General features: G+C 40.2%; 1 protein-coding gene across 1 annotated transcript; it reads left to right on the top strand.

Annotated features, from left to right (window-relative positions):
* The first annotated feature begins 16,430 nt into the window (after positions 1-16,430).
* On the top strand, positions 16,431-17,333 carry FOXL2 (forkhead box L2). The gene has a single exon (XM_069973925.1). It carries the CDS (start codon positions 16,431-16,433, stop codon positions 17,331-17,333), a length of 903 nt encoding a protein of 300 aa, XP_069830026.1.
* Positions 17,334-19,051: the final 1,718 nt, after the last annotated feature.

Genomic DNA, 19,051 nt, shown 5'->3' with positions numbered 1-19,051 from the left:
ATGGGCGTCAATGTCAAAGCTGATGGGAAGTTGTGACCTGGAGGGGAAAAAATCCAGAGCATCTTTTCTGATAAATTCAAGGCCAGTTTTCCTCGGAGATCACATCCCACTAAATTCTTAGAAGGAGATGTTTGTCTGAATGTTTTGTGTCTGTAGAACAGCCTGTGTTTTCTGATATCTGGGAAAAGTACATTATTCATCACTACATAGTCCATGCTGTGAAATGGAGCAAGGTCTGTCACATAGGGGGCCACAGCCAGTCATAATACGTCAGGAAAATGGTAAAATCCTGGCATGGAGGCTGGAGACATGGCTGACAATAAAGAAGTCTAGCCAAGGGCCCAGAGTAGATCAATGCAGATCAATAAAGGACATGGAATGGTGAGTATCTCCAGGTTTTCTTTGAAGAAAATCCAACCTGCCCCATCCTTCTCCATCAAAACCATCTGCCCACCTTGGTCTGAACCTGACTTTTGAAGACCTTAAGAACATGGTTTACAGTGCCTTTTTTTTTTTTTGACTATACATCTAGTAAGGGTCCTATAAGTTGGGCTGCTGAACCCATTGATCATCCCAGCAGAGCCACATGATGATCACTGGATTGTTTATATGGCTTTTGCCGTCATCATTCATCGGCTACTCATTTCTTACTATGAGGGGAGATGTGTGGCCAACATGAGATGTTTTTTTTGACCGGTTTAAACCCATGTAGTCAGCTGTAAAACAAGGGTTTTCTCTTTCGACACCTAATCACAGGCCCAATTACACAGGGAGATGTTGACCTGTTTGTAAGAAAACCCCATGTAATAGTGCCATAGACCGATGTAGTAAAGGAGATTCATGCTATACACTAAAATGTTACAATTTTACACATGAATAGCAGGACTATTATCTTTGCCTATTTCCATTGCACTTTCCATGCATGTATTAACCTCAAAATTATAAAAAGTCCCTTATATTAGTGCCTTAGTATGCTCCTCACTACCCATGGCCAAAGCAGTGTCACATCATTTCTGGCCGAATAATGTTTATAACTACAATAGAATTTGTCCTACACAATAGTCCAGAGCGCCTGTAAGCCTATGGAGAGTCCAACACCTTGTAGAAATGGTGCACGAATTCCATATGGTGATAGGAAAAAATAATGATCAAAACGGTATCTGACTCTAAGTAATGAGCCTTCATGTGCAGAACAGTGGAACATTTACACTGAGGTCAGGAGGGTCAGCCCAATGCTTAATGTTTGTTTTTATGGTTGATCCAGACAATGTGAAGCTACCCAGACCGGATCTGGTTTCTGATGTTTGGGAGGTCCTCTGCCCTGGTCTTGCTGTTTGCTCAGAGATTTCCCTGTGGTCTTTGGGCAACTCATAACAATCCCCAATCTGTTGGAAGCTCCACACAGAGGATGCATTGTCACATATGGCATCAAGGTCTTTGTGAGCTAATTGAATGACTGGCTAAAGATCATCCTCTACTATTGCGGTACCTACAATGTATGGTACTGACAGAATATATTAAAAGAAGTTGTATGGTGAAAAGTTGTTAGACTTGACAGTCCATAACTTCGCTCCCCCCCAAGTACTTGTCCTGGATCCAGGTCACATATTTTACTAACACAGGTTAATGTAAAGGTACTACCCTAGAGTACCAGCAGAGTAGCATGAAATGCACATTTTTATCCATTAGAAGTGAATAATGAGGGTAGAAACCATCTACACTTGATACAGAACATATATTATACCATTGTATAACTTAAAGGGATACTCCAGGCAAACCTAAAAAGTCAGGGTGGTTGCAAAACAATCAAGTTATACTTACCCGTCCCGGTGCTCCCACAGATTCAGCACCGCTGCTCTTAGTCACCCGCTGGTCTCCTGTATCTCCCGTTTGTCACAACAACACAGGAACTCAGACATTCAGTGACTGCAGAGTTCCGCCTTAGCTGAGTGGGCATTTCCGAGCGGAGCTGTGATGTCTTTGGAAGTCCTATTAACCCAAGGCAAGGCACATATGACCAAATATTCGGCTCTGAGAAATGGCTTTGAAGAACACTATGCAGGCAAAAAAATGCCTTTGTGGTTAACCCATGGACCATGAGTTTTTACCAGTTATCCAGGTGCTAGTGATTTCCTGCCCTCACAGTCTCAGGCTATGTTCACACTACGTAAAAGTATGGCCGTACTTTGTGCGGTGTGGACATAGCCTTATCTTCTGTGGGATCCCGGCCGAAGCGTATACACATTGTATACACTCCGCCCGGGATCCCATGCGACGCCGCAAATAACTGACATGTCAGTTTTCTGTGGCCGCAATTCAATGAATTGCCGCCGTAGGAAACCCTATCAGTTCACACAATGAAGCGAGCAGCTCCTGCCGCTTACTTCATTGTGTGCTGTGGGAGGTTCTGATGCAGGCGCGCGCTGATGCACCCGCATCAGAACCCTGCGGCCAATAGATCATCCGGGTGGTACTGCAGTACCGGCCGGGAGGATCCGTGCAGAGACCAGCCGTTCCGTGAACATAGCCTCACTCATGTTGTCCACTACCTTTCCTCTTTCTGTTACCAATGGAAAACCCATGGAACTCTTCTCTCTGTGGTCCAAAATTAAATCAGGACTTGTCTCTACAACCTCAACTTCATGCACTATAATTGTCGATGCCTCTACGTCTTCTATCCCACACCACTGTGTCACTGTTGGTTGCTCACACACAGTCCAAGAACAATGTTGGCTTTCACTATTCCTCACACTCTACAGATCCCATTTAATGGAAACCCTGTTATTTTATGCAAACATTGGAATAGTTACATGGTGCCAGTCAAGACAATCCTAGTCATAGAATGGACATGGCAAATGTTAATGCAAATGGCAAATAGTGTCTTGGGGTGAACTTCGCTGTCTCTTCATTGCCAAATCACTTAGATATTGCAACAAATGATAGTAGGGCTGGGTTAAAATTTATCCAGCAATCCAGCTTGTGGCATCCGGTGACCCCCAATGGATAGGGGCACTGAATGCCACAAGCTGGATCTTTTGCATTTGGCATCCCATCCTTTGTCTCTTATGTACCATTCTGTATATTTGCCATGAAATGGCAATTTCCAAACTGAATTGGTGCAATTGGAAGCACATCCGGATTCAAGAGCCTCAAACCATCAAGAATTCCACTCAGAGTTCTACAACTACAAGAAATACTTTTCAATCATTTCTACAGAGACCTGACCCAGGTCCCAAGCAGTTCTTGCTCACCTTGTTGTTACCCCAATTCAACCCCCTTACAGTGGCAAATTCTAAAACTAAAAAATATTTAGAGACCCTTGTAATATTGTCTTAATTTTTTTACTCCAATAAAATCCAAGTCCTGACAAATCAGCTCGTAGGTGCGAGCGTGTAACGTGAGAGCTGTGCTGGGGTATGCTTTTTGATTCTCATACAGGAAGAAAGTACAAATGTGCAATGACTTGGGCTTAGTGCTTTTGAAGGTGTGGTTACTATACACGCTGACATAGTGAGCAATGTGGCACTTTGATCTGAATATTAAAAAGATCACTTGACAGCTGCCCGATGACTCACATCAACATCTTGAACAGATTTTCATTGGTGACAAAGGACTGGTTCTCTTGTTTTTTCCCAAGACAACTTGTTTCTTGTGGGACTGTCTCCCATTATTTCCACCCATCTTTCTTCTATAACCTTTACAAACACCTTACAAAGCATTGCTCCGGAGCCTCCACTGGTAGATTGTGGCACCATGTACTTACCTTGGGTGTAAACCAACACTAACAGGGTAATTGTATCTTTCTGTCCCTCCTAAACAAGAATTCCAGATAATAGCATGCTGTGTATATCTAGTATCTCCTTGGTTAAAATAACTTGTTCTGGGATAATTGTTTATTAGAGAAACATCACTTTGGTACATCTGCAAATAGGACCCCTATTTTGGAGAGTAACTATGGTTTTGTTCTGTATAGTTTTGTCTGTGTAGTATGTATCTACCCCAGGTAGGTAGGTTCCCCCAATGAGCATTTTTCTTCCATTAAGCGAATGTATCATCAGGTATATCGCTTTAAGTTTTTTACATGAATGGATTAGTACTGGCGTGTGGATGCCAGCCAGGGGGGGGGGGCAACCCACCGGCCCCCAGTGTGACGAAACCCCCTCCCCTCTGTGACGCAGCTCCATTAGAATCCATGAAGCCATGTCACAGAGGGGGTTTCATCACACTGGGGGCCAGCGGGGCCGCCTCCAGTGCTTTATGCCCGGACGGTGCCCGGGAAGTGATGTACCAGATGGTACACTTGCTTTAAGTAGGTGCCCCCCTATAGATAATTCCTTTTGTAGGTACTGTAGGTTCTCCAGTAAGTAGTTTTCCAGTAAGTAGATCCACCTCTAGGTAACCAATAGGTAGTGCCCCACTCTTCAAGAATTAAAAAAAAAAGAAAACAACATACTCTCCTTCTCTGGGCTTTTGCTTCAGACTCTTGGGCAAAGCACTGCTGTCTCCTCTTCCTCCCCACTCTGCAGGCATGCAGCTGGACTGCTTCCATAGTTCACAAGGCCAACAAGAAGGCAGAACTGTGATATCAGTAAATAAAATCCATTTATAAATAGCACAACAGAGGTTGACACTTGATACAGTGTTAAAGGGGTTATCCGGCACTTATAAGCTTTTTATATGTTGGTGCCTATATATAAAACATAACCAACATCTCATACCTCTCCGCTCTACCCCAGGGTCCACCTGTGAACAAGAGTGCGCATGCGCTCGAAACGCGTCTAATCTGTGGGGTCACTGCATGTTGGTGTTCTGCTGTGCATTGCAACGAAACTGAATAAAAACAAAACTTCTTTGCCAAGTGCTGGACTGTGGAACATTTTCTCTTCAGAGTGAAGGACACCAGGGGAGCTTGGAAAGGTAAAAATAAGATGTTTGGTATGTTTTCTATATGGGTGCCAACCTATAAAAGTTCATGAGTGCCAGATAATTTACTAATACTGTCTAATTCTTATACAGTGCAAACTTTGATGGAAAACCTTTAAACGTGTTGGTTTGAACTACTGATTCAAATTTATTTTTTTATTGGTCTACTTTAGGCCTAAGCAGTTCACCATAATTTTGGCAAATTGATGATATTTTTTCCAGTAAAAAAGCTATGTGTGAAACCAGCCTAACAGTCACTTGTAGTCAATCTCTTCTCCATATGCATACTAATATCACTGTAAAAGATTGTCATTTGGAACTGGTGCAAGCAGCAGTTCTTACTCTAGAAATTGGCCCCATGTAATATGAACTATTGGCACCATGTATTAATGGCTGGTGCAGAAATAATGTGCAGCTGCCCCTGGTTTTCCCCAGTGTAGTTGCCGGGGATTTCGGCTGCTAAAAGGCTAATTTAATTTCCTAGAAAACGATATCCAACCTACAAATAAACACATTGATATTTCCCAATTTTCTGACTTAGCCATTGATATTAGAATCCATGCTTCCTTCATGGGCATGTACCTGTTACCAACAATGTGACTTTTTTCTGCGGACCCCTGCAAAACTATTGAGCATATATAGCAGATGGTGATCCTTATATTGGGTCCAGTAGAGGACTCATCCTCTTTTATACATCCTAAGTAAGGATTCCTTGCATGTATCCTGATATATAGTTACAATTCTTACTGAATGGAGCTACATCACTGCTCACAGGAAGGACAGCCTCTGTATAAGAATTCTGCATGTTAGTAATATGGAGACATCGCATGCAGGATTGCTATGAATTGCTTCCTGTTCTGTTTTGTTTCTTGATTTACAGCTGCATAAAAATACCTTCATTTCTAGAGAATCTGCCATGACATACAGACCTGCCTGTAATGGTCCTGTGTGCATCTAATGGTGGTTTTACACGGAGTGATAATTCGCCCAATCGCACGATTAACGATTTTGAATGAACTATTTTTTTTTTATAACGATCAGCGTTTAGACGGAACGATACATTGTACGGAATATTCGTTTTGCGATCGTTTTGCGATCGCTTAAGCCTATCTCACACATAGGGGAAATCGTTGAAAGACTGTTTACACTGAACGATCTGCGAATTTTTTGCGAATGATCAACGACGATTTGAGAACATGTTGAAAGATCAAAATGAACGATTTTTGGCTCGTCGCTTGATCGTTCGCTGCGTTTACACGTACGATTATCGTTCAAATTCGACAGTTATCGTGCAAATTCGAACGATACATCGTTCTGTGTAAAACCACCATAAGGGCCCTATTCCACCAGACGATTATCGTTCAGATTATCGTTAAATCGTTCGAATCTAAACGATAATCGTTCAGTTGAAATGCAGTTAACGATTAACGACCAAACGAGAAACCGTTGAACGCTTTATAAGACCTGGACCTTTTTTATGGTTGCTCGTTCGCAAAACGTTCGCAAATCGTTCAAATTGAATAAGACATCGTTTGGTCGTTCGCAATAGATAGGAATGCAATAGCGAACAAATAGCGAAGAAAAAACGATCGCAATTACGATCATAAGTAACGATGGAAATGAGTGAACGTTTTCAGGTCTTTCGCAATAGCGGTCGTTTGAGATTGTTAATCGTTAACGATTATGCAAACGATAATCGTCCGGTGGAATAGGGCCCTCTCTCTCTCCATGCTACTATTATGTTGTATCAGCACTTTATTTGCTTATGTTTTAATTATTTCTCACATATTTTTCATATCTTCTATATTTGTATTGTTATTACAATGATTTGTAATAAGGTTTTATGTGAATTACGATCAGAAAACATCTGACAGAGCTGTACACTGAGTTATGTAATGTAGCTACATGAGGACATACTGTATGCCCCATTTGTTACTAATATATACAGGGTGGACAGTATGTGTAATAGGGTTATGAACTTCAGGGGAGATTTATCAGACAAGGTATAAATCTCATAACCCTTACATTACACTTACTGTCCACCTACCACCCTGTATATATTAGTTCTGTAATAGGACTTGAAAATGTTATCATGTCTATAATGTTTTGTGATATCCCCCAAAAACATACTGAGGGGTCAATTTGGAGTTTAGATTGTGAGCCACATTGTAGACCGGCACCAATCTTACTGGTAGAAATCTCTGCGCAACACTATGGAATAAATTGTTGCTATGCAACAAAATAATAAATATATACTAACAGGAAACCTAGTGGCATGGTAGTCAGGAGGCTGCCATACACCTTAGACAGTCAGCGGAAGCCAGTGGTGTTGGGTTTGGATCACTTCAGTATAAGGTGTATGGATACCTTTATAGACATAAACCTATGGCAGACCTGGACCAGATGGCTGGACATTTGAGCCCTGGCATCTCCACCAGTTGATTGAAGGAGCCATGATGCCCAGGCAATCGCTGTGGACTCTTCACTGATCACCATCACGTGTCCTAACAGTGGGACGGAAAGAGCGGCAATGTCAGGAGAAGAAGGGAAGTTTGCTAAATGATTGTATTTGCAAAAATATTTACCTTGACAATTCCTTCAAGTTTATCTATCGAATGGTGCATTTACATAGAAAGATTATCTGACAGATTATCTGCCAAAGATTTGAAGCCAAAGCCAGGAGTGGATTTGAAAAGAGGAGAAATCTCAGGCTTTCCTTTATGACCCGATCTCTGTTTATAGTCTGTTCTTGTTTTTGGCTTCAAATCTTTGGCAGATAATCTGTCAGATAATCTTTCTGTTTAAACGCACTATTAGTTGAAATGAGAATTTCCTTTAAAGGGGTACTCCAACAAAAATCTTTTTCTTTCAAATCAACTGGTTTCGGAAAGAGAGATTTGTAATTTATTTCTATTTAAAAATCTCAAGTCTTCCCATACTGATCAGCTGCTGTATGTCCTGCAGGAAAAGGAGTATTCTTTTCAGTCTGACACAGTGCTCTCTGCTGCCACCACTTTCCAAGACAGGAACTGTGCAGAGTACCGAATCCCCATAGAAAACCTCTCCTACTCTGGGCAGTTTCTGTCTTGGGCAGAGGTGGCAGCAGAGAGCAGTGTCAGAAAAGAAAACAACATTTCCTGCAAGATATACAGCAGCTGATAAGTATGGGAAGATTTGAGATTATTAAATAGAAGTAAATTACAAATCTATATAACTTTCTGAAACCAGTTGATCTGAAAGAAAACGATTTTTGCTGGACAACCCCTTTAAGAGAATGTGACTGAGCTGCAGTACCAAGTGCAGCCACTACAAAATCTTCAAAGCTGTGCACCACAGCTCCTAAGCAGTAGGAATGTCAGGGTTTTGATCTGAAAGGACCAGCGGTGATCTAATATCCTAAGGAGGAGCCTTCAATGCTAAAGTCTTGGAAAGCCCCTTTAACTAACTTTTTGGAGCGTGTTCACACGCTGCAGTGCTGTGAGGTCTAGCTGGATACACATCCTATATAAGTCAACAAATATAAAAACAATGGCAATCTACAGTCACTACAAGAGGTAGATTAGAAGTTTAGTTCATCCTATTTATATATTATAGAAAAGCTCTTCCTAATGACATCCACCAGTGGATGTGACACCATGGCTATACAGGTATCTGGAGAAAATCTAGCTCCAACCATAGGGAAGATATGTTTCCAAGTTCAACCTATAAATATCCCCTGTTATAAAAACCAGATTTTTCTAGTCCTAGAACGTCCTTTCAATTATGAACCATTTTGCAGCAAAGAGGTAATGACTGTAAGGTGCTTTCCGGTTCTTCTAGCAGTTGAGAAGGTAAATGTCGTCTTCACAGGATAAGCACTTATTGTGGATCAGAAGGGGAAGAAACTACAGAGAGAAAGCTCCACCTGACAATCAATGTGTTATTTTCTTGTACCCAGAGTGAATGGGACAGCTCTGTATCTTCCACCTGGCTAAGATTAACCTCAATATCCCTCACATAGTTGTAATTCTTCCTTGTCATGACAGAGCTTTAAGGAGATCCTCACACTTATTGTCCAGAGGGTCTAAGAACTGTCCTGGGAACCTATAGCCCTTTCATTCAGTATCCAACCTGAGGTTGTCTTCAATCACCAAGAACACTATGGGGCTGATTTACTAAAATTGTTTAGGAACAGGCTTAGTAGCCCCTCATAGCGATAACTAAAAGGCTATGTTCACACAACGTTTTATCAGCTCCGTTTAAACTGACTTCCGTTATTTTGAGTCCAAAATAATGGACGTCATTTAGCAGCCTGGCCTCCCCTTAGTGCAATGCCTGGTGTTTGCACATTATTCTCGTTTGGGATTACTAATTTGATTTTGGGTGTGGCTTAAAGGGAACCTGTCACCCTCCGTTCCGGGGTGAAGGCCACCCGACCCTCCGCTAGAGCCCCGGATACTTACCCCATCTCGCCAAGCCCCACTCCTGGAGCTGGTCCTGGGACGGAGATATCCTTGTCGGAAGCCCGGCACGCACCCTGCATATGTGAGTCCGACGCCCATAGAGAATGAATAGAGCCGGTGACAAAAGAAAAATTATGTGCGAACTACTAATAAAAAATGCATTCAATGCATTGCCATTGCAGTCAGTTAAATAGCGGCAAAATTGTATTTTTGACATTGTGTGAACATAGCCATACTCCTTTGGTTCAACTAAAATTATCTAAAACAGTATAAACATAGACTAGACAGTCTATGAATGCACCAAACTTTTAACCATAGTTTACGCTGCGCTGCGGAATCTGTTGGCGCTATACAAATAAATATTATTATTATTATTATTATTATTATTATTATTATTATTTACTCTGATGAATTTCATCAACCTGTAGTTGTCTACCTATCCATCACCTGTAGGGACATACTCTACTCAGTACCCTCATCTGTTAGCCCATGTTCACATTTGAAGCTACACTACATTTATGCTAGCATAACAAGAACAGTATCCATGACTGATTCTTTAAGTCACTATTAGGCTATGTTCCCACAATGTTTTTACTTATCCGTTTACAATTTTTAAAATGATGTCCATCATTTTGAGTCAAAAATGGCATCTGTTATTTTGAGGACTGGCCGCCCGTCAGTGCAATAACGGCTGTTGGTTCATTGTTCTAGTTAGCGGTTACTAATTGGCCTTTGGATGCGGCTTAATTGAAAAGTTCATTGAATTTAATAGTAAAAACGAAGAAAAGACTGTGGAAAAAAGAATTTGGTTCTTTGAACCCAAGAGATCTGGCGCAGTTATTCCTCAATATTGGTGGGCTAAGTGGTGTAACACCTGGCGCTCACCTTATCGTCAGGGACCCCGCTTACAAAAAGCAATGTCCAAATCAGACAAACCATTTAAGTCAGAAGAGAACACAAGATTTTCTCTATATTATTGCCATACACTCTCCATTTATATTTGGCCCACTACCAGTGATCCTGAAGACCAATGCTTAGCTAGAACTCCATTAATTTACTTAATGTACTGTATATTATATAATCTTGGTGGCAGATGAAAGATGGATGACAGGAGGAAATGGAATTGTGGGTAATTGTAGAACAGACCAATCAGAAAGGAAGGGGTGGTTGACACTTGAATACATAGATTACCTTTTGCAGACACTTCCAGCATGACATATTGTGTCAGTCACTCTGTGGCTACAGGCTGCAAAACTGTCATGGTGTCAACTTGTCCTGTTGGTGCCAAAGGGGTCAGTTTGCAGTCTGATCCTAAGGAGCAATTGTTATACTGTTATGGGGGAAATGTATTGCTGGGGAGCAATTGACAATTGTAAATGAATTGTGGGGAATGCTTGCCTTAGAGGTGCAAGTTGCAGTGATAAGAAAGACACATTCACACAACCAAAGGTTTTCTTTCTCTTTCTTTTATTACAGGCACATTTAATCAAAGTTATATATATTTTTTTTATAAAATATTATGAAAGGTAGATCTGTCCATCCAGGTATTCTTGTTTTCTGATGTATATCTGTTATAATATACTGACAGTTAATAATTATGAGCAGATAGATAGGAGATAGATAGATAGATAGATAGATAGATAGATAGATAGATAGATAGATAGGAGATAGATAGATAGATAGATAGATAGATAGGAGATAGATAGATAGATAGATAGATAGATAGATAGGAGATAGATAGGAGATAGATAGATAGATAGATAGGAGATAGATAGATAGATAGATAGATAGATAGATAGATAGATAGATAGATAGAAGAGATATATAGGAGATAGAAAGATAGATAGATAGATAGATAGATAGATAGATAGATAGATAGATAGATAGATAGATGATAGAGGACTAGATAGATGATAGATAGATAAATAGATAGATAGATAGATAGATAGATAGGAGATAGATAGATAGATAGATAGATAGATAGATAGATAGATAGATAGGAGATAGATAGATAGATAGATAGATAGATAGATAGATAGATAGATAGGAGAGAGGTTGATAGATAGAAGATAGATAGATAGATAGATAGATAGATAGATAGAGGACTAGATAGATGATAGATAGATAGATAGATAGATAGATAGATAGATAGATAGATAATAGATAGATAGATAGATAGGAGATAGATAGATAGATAGATAGATAGATAGGAGAGAGGTTGATAGATAGAAGATAGATAGATAGATAGATAGATAGATAGATAGATAGATAGATAGATAGATAGATAGAAAGATAGATAGAAAGATAGATTGATAGATTGATAGATAATAGATAAATAAATAAATAGAAAGATAGGAGATAGATGATAGGTAGATAGATAGAATTGTCTAATAAATCTTTTCTAGATCTGCTAGTGTGAACTGAAAATAAAGTGGACTTTGGTGTCCAGGATCATAAGCTTCATAGCTAGAAATGTTTAATGTGTTTTCCTTCTGTGTGCTGCAATTTGATCTTTTATTCTTATTACATATCCATGTGGAGACATTGGGCATGGAAAATGTATCCTGCACTTAGTTTACAATTCTTGTGATTACAGAACTTGCTGCATCCTTCAAAAATATCTGGAAATGTCATATAAATAGATAGAGATATATATATATATAGATATAGATATCTCACACATAGTATCTATTTATCTATCTATCTATCTATCAACATAATCTATCTATCTCCTATCTATCTATCTATCTATCTATCTATCTCCTATCTATATTTCTCCTATCTATCTTTCTCCTATCTATCTATCTATCTATCTATCTATCTATCTATCTATCTATCTATCCATCCTATAACCATATATCTACTAGTTAATTTGGTTTTCATAAACACAACAATGACTAGATATAGGGTTAGAAATTCTCTTCTCTGGGATCTGCTGCCTCTTACATCTGGCCCATTGCTGTGTGTAGGGGTTAGTTCTGCAGGGGTGAAGTTGTGGGGATGAAGGGAATATTCACTAAACCAAAACACAAAGTATACAAATATATATCTAATACTAATATAGATGAATACTATCATCCAGGAGCTGTGTTCTCATTGGTCTCTTATAAGTTAATGTCCTGAACATCTCTGAACATATAAAGCACTGAATGATCTGAATAGAGAGGATAGGATGGGGCTGCTTTATATGAGTAGAAACCTGTTTCCTCTACTTTGTTATATTCAGCTGATAGGGAAATAATAAGAATGTGTGGCTTGTGCCCTGATCTGAGTATATATGTATAGTTGGAGGCTGCTCATTATATGCCTTTCCTTACAGTTTCTCCAGTTGTTGCCTATGAAGCAGCAGTGAGGTAGAGCTGTGCCAGGCCTGCTGCTTCCTCTGGTAGGGCTCACACATAATGATTATTCCTAGGTGGCAGCATATGGATGCAGCTGGCATAGTGAGTGTGCCCAGCACTAGGCTGAGGAGTGTGTGCGCCACATCAGCCTCCAGTCATTCTGATCCTGAGTCTTATCGTGCAGCAGATCCTCTATAATACTGCTGCCAATTCCCAGTCTAATGCAGCTGTCCATAGGAATATAAAGGCAGCCTGAGCATTATATCTATACAGGGCAAGTCACCTTATTACCAGGACATCACAGCTCAATTACTCTGATTTTATACCAATTTATTGTGTGCAGTCCTGTTATATTATATGTGCCCATGTGCACGCCAAAGCTTGTGTGTGTGTGTGTGTGTGTGTGTGTGAGGGTTTCTAATGCTAAGTACGATTTATTTATATATGTTTATGTGTAAAACAGTAGAGCAGTGTTGCCTATTCTCCAGGCATTGGGAAACTACAACTCCCATCATGCTCTGACAGTTGGGAAACATTGAAATATAGGGATAAATGAATACTAGATAGTATACAATAATGTGTAGATAAATAAAAAGAGCTAAAAAAGAAAATGCAACTGGTGTATTTAACGTTACTGGTGGGTCTGAGCAGATTTAATATACCATAGAACAGAACACGAACAGAACACAAAAATTAGGGAAAGAAAGGAAAGAAAGAAAGAAAGAAAGAAAGAAAGAAAGAAAGAAAGAAAGAAAGAAAGAAAGAAAGAAAGAAAGAAAGACGAGACCTGACTGTGTTCTAATGGCACAATTGTCCCTCACTCTGCTTTAAATTGGAATATAATAATATATTATTATTATTATTATTATTATTATTATTATTATTATTATTATTATATTACACAGAGTAGATCTCTGCTATTAAACTTTTTTTCTAAATAAATCTATGTGACCGACATATAATAGTGATGATAAAAGTGCAATTGTTCTTCTCTCTTTTCTGTCCTCCTTATTTCTATGTGTCTGGTAATTTTCTAGGTAATATTATAAAATCTCCACCACATCGGCTGGGTATATGCTCACTCCGCTACTAAATTATACTGCAAATCCCCACCTGTATCCACCATATCATACTGGAGGAGATCACTCAGAGAACATTGCTTTATTAGACCCTCGGTATTCTATATCAGTGCAGTCAGTAGATTAATAGAACATGAGTGGTCACAAAATTTTATATATTATTTATATATAAAATTTATATATTACATATTGCATTGGACACCTGTATTTATCGGCCTCGCACTGTTACCAGTTTTTAGTGCCTACATAAGATCTAAAATCCCCTTCACACATATAATACAGGCCTGATGGTTAGTGATACAGTAGTCATCATCATCATCATCATCAATCATATTCCAATCGATGAGTATGATAATATTAGTCTGATCTCTCAGCTGATGCAGCAGTGTGATACAATGTGTGTGATATAATGTGTGTGATACAATGTGTGTGATATAATGTGTGTGATACAATGTGTGTGATATAATGTGTGTGATACAATGTGTGTGATATAATGTGTGTGATACAATGTGTGTGATATAATGTGTGTGAGCTGCCACTGGCTGTTATCTGCACACAGCAATCTCTCTACCTTCCACCCATAACAAACACCTCTCTGCTACGTGTATGCGCTGCTGCTCTCTGTATATGCCGCTCTCTGTATATGCCGCTCTCTGTATATACCGCTCTCTGTATATACCGCTCTCTGTATATGCCGCTCTCTGTATATACCGCCCTCTGTATATGCCACTCTCTGTATATACCGCCCTCTGTATATGCCGCTCTCTGTATATACCGCTCTCTGTATATACCGCTCTCAATGAACCACAGGTAGGATTTACCAAAATATGCAAATATTTTCTTGGCAATTTGAGAAGATGTTTACAAGGTTTCTTGTGTCTGCAATGAAGTGTATGCAAGAGGAAAGCTGCTTCTAAATATATTACCAACTACTGGATATACAGAGAGATGGCAGCAATGGAGGGGTCTGTCTCTTGTATGTCATGATAATGAATAGCTAAGGAGATAGATAGATAGATAGATAGATAGATAGATAGATAGATAGATAGATAGATAGGAGATAGATAGATAATAGAGGACTAGATAGATGCTAGATAGATAGATAGATAGATAGATAGATAGATAGATAGATAGATAGGAGATAGATAGATAGATAGATAGATAGAAGATAGATAGATTAATAGATAGATAGATAGATAGATAGATAGATAGATAGAAGATAGATAGATAGATAGATAGATAGATAGATAGATAGATAGGAGATAGATAATAGATAGATAGATGGATGGATAGATAGACAGATAGATAGACAGATAGATAGATAAATAGATAGATAGATAGATAGATAGATAGATAGGAGATAGATAGATAGATAGGAGATAGATAATAGATAGATAGATGGATGGATAGATAGACAGATAGATAGATAGATAGATAGATAGATAGATAGATAGATAGGAGATAGATAGATAATAGATAGATAGATAGATAGATAGATAGATAAATAGATAGATAGGAGATAGATAGATAGATAATAGATAGATAGATAGATAGATAGATAGATAGATAGAAGATAGATAATAGATAGATAGATAGATAGATATGATTTTTTGCATACATGTTTCCATGACTACAGTAATTAATTCGAATGTTTCTCCTACAATGTGTCCATATTTACCATGTGACTTTCTTGCTCTTATTGGTGAGATATGAGGAGTATCCGCAGAGCATTGCTCTAGCTGTAACATCAGGAGATGCAATGTGATGTCAGGGCAGCAGCCTCTTCTCTCTCTTGGTTTGTAGAGAGGAGACTGGAGGAGACTGGAGGAGACTGGGGGAGTTGGGCAATAAATGTAGCGTGAAAAGCGCTAAAGAAGAGAACCGTGTTGTCTTTGGCTTTTCCTCCTGCAGATCCAGTCTACTGAGTGTGAGAGGTTTCTTCTGTCTCCTGACTGAGCAAGTCGCAGCACATGCAGCACATGCAGCACCCAGCTCCTCTCCTGCTGCCACAACACTTGGCTTTGAGGGAAGAAAAAAGTTTTTTTTTTAAGTGCAAAGCCCAGGCAATGGTTAATGTCTGTAAGGGCAGCAAGTAAAGGGTGTATGGAGTGGGTGAGAGGTCTCTGCTCCCCAAGCTGTGTTGTGCCTGGATGATAGGTGTGATCTCTGCCAGGTTGGATGTCTGTGACTTGGAGGTGAACCCTTCCCTCTCTGGGCTATAGGGGTGGGGGGGGGGGGGGGGGATGACGGAAGCGGAACCCAGCTCTAATACAATGAGAGGAGAGGAAGGATCCTCACAGGTTTCAGCCTCCTGCAGGGAGAGGGACAGGACAGGGGAGGAGAAACTTTGGCACAACTTGGACAGTCCTAAGTCAGTGTCTGCTCAGTGCATCTGCCGTAGTGCCAGGCTACCAGGCTGCCCATCACTGCAGAGATCTAACGTGGACTTAAAGTGGAGTTGTCATTTTGCTCCATCTTCTGGAGACTTTCATTCATCGTGCAGACTGGACTCTGTAGTTCTCCAGCATCACTCCAGGACAGATCCAACAAGACCCTCAGCCCCCTATGGACCACCCTCTGATCCTATGAGTGCCACCTCGGAGTACCCCAGTCCTAACAACTGCTTCAGCCCGAGCTGTGCCCCCATGGCTGCCTACCAGGCCCCCGAGGAGACCACCGTGGCACTGATGGCTCATAATCCCAAAGAGGTGGAGAGGGACAAGGAGGACCTGGGGCAGGACAAGGGGCCAGAGAAGCCGGACCCCTCCCAGAAGCCCCCTTACTCCTATGTGGCCCTCATCGCCATGGCCATCAGGGAGAGCCCGGAGAAGAGGCTGACCCTCTCCGCCATCTACCAGTACATCATCAGCAAGTTCCCTTTCTATGAGAAGAACAAGAAGGGCTGGCAGAACAGTATCCGCCATAACCTGAGCCTCAACGAGTGCTTCATCAAGGTGCCCAGGGAGGGGGGAGGGGAGAGGAAGGGCAACTACTGGACCCTGGACCCAGCCTGTGAGGATATGTTTGAGAAGGGCAACTACAGGAGAAGAAGACGGATGAAGAGGCCCTTTAGGCCTCCCCCTACCCACTTCCAGGCAGGGAAGAGCCTGTTCAGCAGTGACACCTATGGCTACCTGTCTCCACCCAAGTACCTGCAGTCCACCTTCATGAACAACTCCTGGTCCCTGGCTCAGCCCCCCACCCCTATGTCCTACACCTCCTGTCAGATGGCTGGGGGCAATGTCAGCCCAGTCAATGTAAAGGGACTGTCTGCCTCCTCCTCATACAGCCCATACTCCAGGGTCCAGAGCATGACAATCCCCAGTATGGTCAACTCCTATAATGGGATGAGCCACCATCACCACCACCCGCATGCCCATCACCCCCAGCAGCTGAGCCCTGCCAGCCCTGCTCCCCCACCCTCAGCCACCTCTAATGGGGTGCAGTTCACCTGTGCCAGGCAGCCCTCAGAGCTGTCCATGATGCACTGCTCTTACTGGGACCATGAAACCAAGCACAGCGCCTTGCACCCTAGAATAGACCTTTGAGACCACGTGACCCACCTGTTGTGAGGACCTGCCAGTGGACTGTGGAGCTCCATACCCCCAGGATAGAGCTGTGTGGCTATGGACATTGCTCCCTGAGAAGATGCACCAATATCCCACCCCCCAGTTTCTTGTTATAGTTGAGGATTATTGTAGGCATTGGTGCCATAGACACACTGGGGAACTGGTTGTATTGCAGCCCTGAATGAAGGCAGTGTAAGTGTATCATTGTATATCCGTGTGTTTTACCTGTCTCACCTGTTTACACTTATCCATACATGAAGTCATGCCAAGTCCATAGATCCATGGTACATGCAAAGCACACAGACATATGTGATGCACTCACCCTATAGAGCAGACGTTTCTGGAGAACAACAAATCCCAGGCTACAGAGTGTATGAATCTATTCAGTGATCCTGGGATATATTATTGAATGAGAAAGCCATGTTTTGGGGGTAGATTGCTTCATATCCAATGGCCCTTGTTCTAGAGAGATCCTCTGCTGCTGCTACTACTACTGCCCACATGTTATATGACTTGTACATTGTTGTCTCATATACAGGACTCCTGCTTCACTCTCTGTACATTATTCCAGTGTAGGTCCATGTAGTCAGACCTAGTCCTTGTCTGCCTGGTAATTTATAGACTGTACTGACTATTATTGCCATGATCCCTCAGTAGAGATCAATTCAATGAAGCAGATCTACCTGAGATGAATAAGCAAGTCCTGGGTGTATGAATGTGAATGAGGAGATTTGGTGTCCAGCATCTAGGTAATTTCTCTAAGTGTTTTGTACTGTCAGGGTTCAGACATCACAGTATATACAGTATATGGCCAGAATCCATGGGACCAACTTCCTCAGACTAAAGTCAATCAGCACTTTTTGGATTTGTTGTTTTGGTTGTATGTTTAGCCTTGTAAATTCCCCAATAAAATATCCATTTCTTGTTACATCGGCTCCCAGCATTGTATGTTCTTATCAAGGGCTCCAGTCCTCTGGTGTAGCTAGAGAAGGGGAAGAAGCCAAAGGGTTCCTGTCACTTTAGAAAAGTTTTATGTTTCTTTAGTTTTTATGTTGTGATGATGTTATATTTACAATTTTAACCTATTAAGTCATCAATAGTACACGAGAAACTAGTCACAGAGCATATATATATATATATATATATATATATATATATATATATATATATATGGTTGATTTGGTCCATAATTAGGAACATAGTAAATATAACTTGCTGTATCATAATAATAATAATAATAATAGTAATAATAATAATAATAGTAATAATAATAATAATAGTAATAATAATAATAATAATAATAATAATAATAATAATAATAGTAATAATAATAGTAATAATAATAATAATAACAATAATAATAGTATATAATATACACCCATCTACAACTATCCAACCTATTTTTTATTTATTTATTTTTTTGGCAGACATCGACGGCGCAGGTGTGTGTATCTATCTATCTATCTATCTATCTAATATATATATATATATATATATATATATATATATATATATATATATATATATATATATAATTTAGTAATGTATTGTGTGACTTTTCCTCCATTTTCTGTCCACCTGCAGTAATAGATGATGCCATAGTCTGACACATTAAATTCACACGCGTTGATTTCGTTAAAATTCTGAGATGCTTCCTATATTATATATATAAGATGAAGCTTTAATTACCGCATGTG

Source organism: Dendropsophus ebraccatus, chromosome 6 (assembly GCF_027789765.1).
Source record: "Dendropsophus ebraccatus isolate aDenEbr1 chromosome 6, aDenEbr1.pat, whole genome shotgun sequence".
Classification (NCBI taxonomy): Eukaryota; Metazoa; Chordata; class Amphibia; order Anura; family Hylidae; genus Dendropsophus; species Dendropsophus ebraccatus.
Note: the sequence above shows the minus strand (reverse complement) of the source record. Positions and strands in the feature narration are given on the sequence as shown.